The sequence below is a fragment of the Alligator mississippiensis genome, chromosome 2 (genome assembly GCF_030867095.1).
Source record: "Alligator mississippiensis isolate rAllMis1 chromosome 2, rAllMis1, whole genome shotgun sequence".
In the NCBI taxonomy this organism is placed as follows: Eukaryota; Metazoa; Chordata; order Crocodylia; family Alligatoridae; genus Alligator; species Alligator mississippiensis.
This window is the reverse complement of record NC_081825.1, coordinates 13,644,564-13,651,351: the sequence shown is the minus strand read 5'-3', so window position 1 is coordinate 13,651,351 and position 6,788 is coordinate 13,644,564. Positions and strand designations below refer to the sequence as shown.

At 49.6% G+C, this 6,788-nt stretch overlaps 1 gene segment (V, D, J or C); it reads right to left on the bottom strand.

The window, feature by feature from the left end:
- Nucleotides 1-5,107: 5,107 nt before the first annotated feature.
- On the bottom strand, nucleotides 5,108-5,916 carry LOC109280657 (Ig kappa chain V-III region VH-like). The segment is given in 2 exon segments: nucleotides 5,108-5,484; nucleotides 5,868-5,916. Coding segments are annotated over 2 exon segments (426 nt in total).
- Nucleotides 5,917-6,788: the final 872 nt, after the last annotated feature.

Genomic DNA, 6,788 nt, shown 5'->3' with positions numbered 1-6,788 from the left:
CCTAATAATTCACATTTTTGGGCTGAATTATCATCTGGGTCAGCTTGAAAAATTTCCTTATCGTTGCAAGCTTTGCAATAATATCCACAGCCTCCACCATGTCAGGAGGTTCCGTCCGAGGCCATCCATGCCGGGGCAGAATTTCCATACAATGTAGGGACCTTCTCCTCATCTTCTGGGCTTGGATCAGGTACCGTGTCTTCCAACTTCCAACAATGCCAATTGTAATGGTGGGTCAGCACCAGTGTATTCCAGGTTTTAGATTCCCCCTGAAAATGTGGGTCAACTCTGTCCGCATGCAGCAAGGGTAACAATGTGGCACCGGGAGCACGTAACGTCCCATGCCCCCTTGCTAAAGGCTCCACCAATTGTTCGGCTAGGAGGATTTTTCCCACAGCTCCATATCGATGTTGTGCCGCTTGAAGCGTTTTATGGGCTGTATATACTAGGTCATCGTGAGGGTTATGTGCGATAGACCACACATGGTTTGTGGTGAACCCAAGGGTTACAGTTAGTGACTCACCCAGATCGATGGCATGGAGTTGTGTATCTTTAACAATAGCTAGCAGGCGAAGCAGGTTCTGCTGATCTCTTTTTGTCCAGGGCGTAGACTTTTGGGATTTATTACGGATCTGTCGTTGCAATTTAGTGAGGAGAGCCGAATCACTAGGTCCAATATAATGCCGGTACCAATTCAAATGACCCAACAGCTGTTGAAAATGCCTCTTAGTTGCACGGAAGAATGTTTTCAATGGATCGGTGTTAGGACCCTCATGAGAAATTCCGTGGCGAATGGAACCGATGTCTCGAGTACCGAGGAAAGTAATGTCATCTATTGGTTGTAAACACTTTTCCTCGTTAATTGTCCATCCCTCACTTTGAAGGTGAGTGACCAGTTGATCGACTACACTAGCAACCACGGAACCATCATGACCCATGATGGCGATATCATTGACATAACTCCAAACCTTTAGTTCCTTCTCTTGGGGAAGAGAATATGATGCTTGAAAATTCTTCAGGGTGTTATTCATGGCACCTGTGGCTAGTGATGGAGCGTTACGATATCCTTGTGGACAAACTGTCCACCTATACATGATGCCATCAATACACATGTTTAGTATTCCTTCCGGGTCATTTATCGGGATGGAAAAGAACATATTTTTAAGATCCAATGTGACTCCAACCCACTTACTTTGTTGGAACTGTGCCATCTCAAACATACATAGTGGCAGAGTAGACGGATTAGGTTGTTGAAGTACTTGGCACCTTTTGTTGACTTCTCGATAGTCTACAACCAACCGGGCTTTATTAGGCTTTCCAGGTTTCACTACCCCCCATCCTGATGACAGGTAGGTGCTGGCTGTTACGGTCTGAATACAGCCTCGTCGCTCGAGTCGCCTCAGGAGGTCAGTAAGGGACTGCTTTAGAGGACCCTTAGTCGGGATTGGTCGATATCGCCAGGTGGAGTTGTTACGAAGTGTTGGTCGATGCCAATCCTGCTCTGGGATAATTACGGGTAATGCCTGTAGCACTTGTTCCTTAAGGTCAAGCGCTTTTATCCCCGGGATCCCTAAAATGTTGATGCCCCCTAGGACAGCCTCTAGGGGATATCGGTGGTCCTGGATCCAAAATTTGACCTTCGTGGTGACAGCGATAGCGTTAAGCCCTTGTACCTTAATCATTTTGGTGGTCTTTTGATGAGGCATCATTGAGGTAATCACATTGACTTGAGCTCCGGTATCGAGAAGGAAGAATGCTTGTTGTTGGTCATCCAGATCAGTAGGGTTGCAAACAGTGAGTTCGGCGGATGGTCGAGAATCCGTAGGGTCAGGTCTGAACTGGGTAAGGCTGCCGGCGGAGCAGACGGCTATTACTCGTTTTTTGATGGGTCCTCGAATCTAAATCCCAATGCTTCAGCCAGACGAGACTGGCCCTTTTCTCCTAAAATTCGTAGCTGTGCCTTTGTAAGTCCGGTGTGGGAGAGAAGAAAACCAAACATGGTTCTGTCCCTCAGAGTTCTCTCCTTCGGGGTTCCTGGGGGTGACCACCGTTGCTCTCGTCGAGGGGTAAATTCTTGCCTTCTGGGTCTCAATGTTCCGGCTGGGCATACTGAAGATCGGTCCCTTATATCATCAGAAGCTTCTTCACCTTGTTGCATAAGTGCTTGTAGACGTGGGAGATAACCTAAGAGATTTCCCACCGGTTGACCTGCCATTGGGTTCAAGAAGAGTCGGAGTGTAACAGCATTTGCTCCTCCGTATACCTCCACGCAGGCATCTATAGCTTCCAAGGGCTTTGGGATTGCCCCAGGGTCCGATAGGTGATGATGAGCCCATCTCTCTTTTCATTGTACGGCGGTTAGTACCATGGGATTTGTCCTTGGGCTCCATGAGAGATATGACACCCCAACTATAGCCAGGAGGAGTTGCTCCGCAGTAGCCTTCTGTGGACGACCTTCGTGCCAGGTGTGGAATTTGTGGGTTACCTGTCCCACTACGAGTGTCGGAAGCGGGATGGGCCATTGGGGACTGTCTGTGACCACATTCAAATTGGTAGCATGCCCACCACTCCATGCCGCCTGTCGGGTCAAGGCACTCGCTTCTTCTTTATCCAAGGTGTCAGATCCGAATTCTACTATTAACCGCCCTAACCACATTGCTAAGGTTTCTCCTGATCTTATTTTAGATTCCTTGCAAAGCTCTTGAATCTCTGGTCTGGTGTGTGTGCGTGAGATGATAGTGGTATGCGTAGCACCATCTTCATCTGCAACATGCTTCGTCACAGCTATCGGGTGAGCTGCAGTAGAGAAAGAGTTAAATTCTTCGTCTGGGAGCGTTGGGTACATCCCTCCTCCCATTGCCCCCTCCCCTTGGCAAGGAGACGGGGCCGTTGGGAACAACATCACCTCAGGGGGCGGAGGCGCTAGGCGGATCCCCGCCAGGTTTTCTGAAGCTCCGCCCCTCCTTTCCAGATTCCCCGGATGGCTCGCGCTTCTTTCGGCGCCATTTTCTGCTAGCGGTATCATGCGGCCGATGCTATTAATAAGCGCTGCTCCGGAGCCTCTGGCTGCCCGCTCCAGCGACGCCTTACCCACCGTATGCATCTGTGCCTCTAAATTTGCGTATTCCCTTAGTAGACCCGCTACTGTATGGAACAGCACATTTATCATTTTTCCCTTCTTCCATTTAGTTAGACCCCATCTCGGCACATAACAGCCCTTAGTTTCCAAATCCTCCCAGAGCTGAACGAGGAGCTCATGACCCCGCGACTCAGGCACCAAATCCGGACAGTTAAACCAGTCCGTAGGGGTGGGTTCCCCTCCTTCCCTTAAGTATCGAATGCATTGAGCGAACTCTTGAGCGGGGGTCAGCTTCTCTGCCTTCCGTGCTTTCACCCTGGCTAAGGATATGGTCAAGGTTTCCTCCGGGGGTCGATAATAGACCCGGTCGCTCCCCATTATGCATCCGAACTCCCCAAGGGATAGCTTAGTTCTCCATTCCTTCACCACGGCTTCTTCTCTCTTTGCGGAGAAGTAACCATCAATATTTCTTTCCTCCCCTTCTACCGCCTGGTGGTAAGCAATATGTGCCCATAGATCGTTGGCATTCTCTACGTGGCGGGTCCCGGTGCACCAGGGGCAGCACCCGATTAGGTTCTTCTCTATCACCGTGCCCTTTAATCCCATCCTCGTCGCCATGTCTCGGACGGCCAAAGCCGACTCGAGGTGATTGAATAATTACTCGTTCGTCGGGGCGGGCTGGTGAATAGAGAGGCCGAGAAAGCTTTAAGGTTGTAAAACTTTACTTATGCCGCTGGTGATTGCGACGAAAACGGTCCGGTCATCTGAACAACTGCGTGAGTTGTTCCAGCTGGCAGGGCTCAGGCCAGCACGTCCATCTACAAATCGGGCCATCAGGGAAAATGTTACGTCTGGGATTGCACTCGGCGACGGGGAGACGAATCAATAGGTGATCAGTCTATCGATCAGCTCAGCCACGAGTCAGATCTCTTCAGAAGCACTCTGCAGCGTGCTCAAAGTTCTCCGACTTGGGTGGAAGTCGCGCTAATTTTTAAACGGCCAGCAAGCCAATTACTAGCCGTCACGTGTGCATAATTTAGAACTGGCCAATAGCAGGACACAAATTTACATCCAAATGGCGGGAACTCTCTTGCACCGGGGGTTTTCTGCAGCAACAGAAAGCCTTTACTTTTGCAAGAGGATCTCATGTGGCGGGAAAATTCCACCGTGCCGAGGCATCAAAACCACTGGGTTGTGACAGGTTGGAGGGGAATCTCACTGTGAAGAAACCCAGAGCAGTGTCCTCCATTCCCTCCAGGATGAAGCCACATACTCTCTTGACCTCTCAGTCCCTCCCCTACCCTCCTCTTTTCTTCCCCGAACTGAATGAGTGGGTGTAAAAGAAGAAATATTGTGAGGAAAGCAAGTACTTATGTTCTTGCAAGTGCAGTCAGCCTGCTGGAGGGAACTCACTGCAAGGTGAGAGATGTAGAGACCAGTCCCAGGGAATGGAAAAGGGGGAGCTTGATGAAGCAACTCCTACCACCACCTCCTGGGCTCCTCTCTGGGACTAGACAATGCACCGTATTCTGCCCCTTCCCCTCCTGAAAAGGCTCCATCCCCTAGTCTGTCTTACGTGTATGCAGGAGAGGCAGTCATGGCTCCCTGTTATCTGCCATGTTGGGTGACGAGAGCATCATGGACTTCTCTGTCACTGCCTCTGCAGCTGTCCCACCTAGAGCCAGACCTCCCTGCAGCAGCACTGCCTGTGAAGCCCCATGCTGGCCCTGCCGGCTCTCACTCTGATGGGGGCCAACTGTGTTCACGCCGTGGTGGGGAACAGAGATTGCTTGGTTTTCAGGAACAAAATAAATGTTGTGCTGGAAGAAGAAATGAGCCCCTATTTCAGGTGGGGTGAAATCTGTGAGACTTGGGAGCAAACTCCCCTGGACTGTGCAGCTGGGCTGGTGTGTCCTGCAGGCTGGGCAGCAGGGGCAGCGTGACGGTATCTGTGGCTCAGACAGTGACGTCCTGAGGAACCCCCTGAGCCAATATTGAGTGTAACAGTTGTGTCAATCATGTGTCTCTTCAGGAAGCAGCTGTGGTGCTAGGCTGGGCAGCATGGCAGGTTTTTGTATGGGTTTGTATCACTGGGTGAGTAGCACTGTGGGTCTGGTGACAATAATAACCTCCAGCATCTTCAGCTTCATCACTGCTGATGGTGAGAGTGAAATCGGTGCCAGAGCCACTGCCGCTGAACCGGGCTGGCACTCCCAACTGCCGTGTGGAAGCACCATAGATGAGGAGCTTTGGAGCTTGTCCAGGTCTCTGCTGGTACCAGGCTAAGTATTCATTTCCTGAGTAAGTAAGGCTGGAGCTGGCTTTGCACTTGATGGTCACTCGATCTCCTGGAGACACCACCAGGGACTCTGGGGTCTGAGTCTGCACAATCTGCCCGGAGGAGCCTAGACATAAAAACAAATGCTGAATTAACATAGTGCCTCCATCAAGTTAAGTAATCACTCCAAATAGACAACATGGATGCTTTAGCAATGTTCCTTGTTTGCCTCCTTACAAATTAAGTGTGTTTGTCCCCAGATGAAGTATGATCATTCAGCCTTACAGCCTCAGCCCGTGGACATCCACATAAAAACTTCTGTTCACTCCAGTGGGCTTTGGATGCTGGTCATAGGGATTAAGTAAGTCTTTGTCTTGGTTGCAGTCCCTCCTTCTGAAGGGAGTGCATTTCCCGGAGCATTTTAATCACCCTTTAAACCCATTCCTAGCACTGCTCATTTCTGTAAATAGGATGATTTTACTATAATGAAGCTCCCAGTTTGCTGCTTACCCTGGACCCAGAGCACCACGAGGCAGAGCAGGGGAGGCAGTGATGCCATCTTGGTACGTGTGCCTGGCCTGCACCGATCACTAGTCTGGACCAAGTGCCCTGGAGCACTTATACTGGTGCCGAGCATGAGGAGGGCGTTGACTGGGTGTAAAACATACAAATTTGGCTCAGAGATGATTTGCAAGTGATCTAAAAATCAGAGGTGACAGGCACGTGGTGTTGAAGGGGGCAGACACAGCAAGGTCATGGGAGCTCCTTCACTTTGTGCTGAGCTGGTATTTGTCACAAGTGGGTGGGAAGAGGGTTGTGAACTCATACTTGTTTGGGTGTCAATGTGTTTAATTCCTATTAGACATGTCCTGCTGGACACAGTGTCACTAGGGTGATGTCCCTGTGTTAGGGGAGCCATAGGGGAAGTGACTTCCTCACTCCTTGCTCTTTTTCTTCAGCTTAGAAATCTTGCATAACATAAAGAAAAGAGGAAGCTCCTGAACTTGGCCCTTCTAGAGGATTTTCCAGCCATATTGAGCACTTTTCACCTGGAAGACCCTTTCATTGCACATGGTCTTTTTTTTTCTGTTTTTTTTTTTTGATTCTCCCAGAAACCATCTCCCAGGTGAAAAAGCAAGGCAAATGGGGCTGCCATGTTAGAGCATTTTTTGCAATGATTTAGCTGGGAGTCATGAATGCTCTGAATAAAAGGGCAAGAGGTGATGACCCACAGCATTTTTTTATATCAGCCCAGCAGGAAGGAGTCACAATCATACTAGTAACGCCCAGGTCTAGTAACTAATTCATGATGATCTGGAATGATACAATTTCCCAGACACCACAATTATACGGGACACAATATAAATACCAACCCCTTCCACATTGTCATGAAAACTCCCTGATTATACTAGAGATTTCTCCACCCTCTTA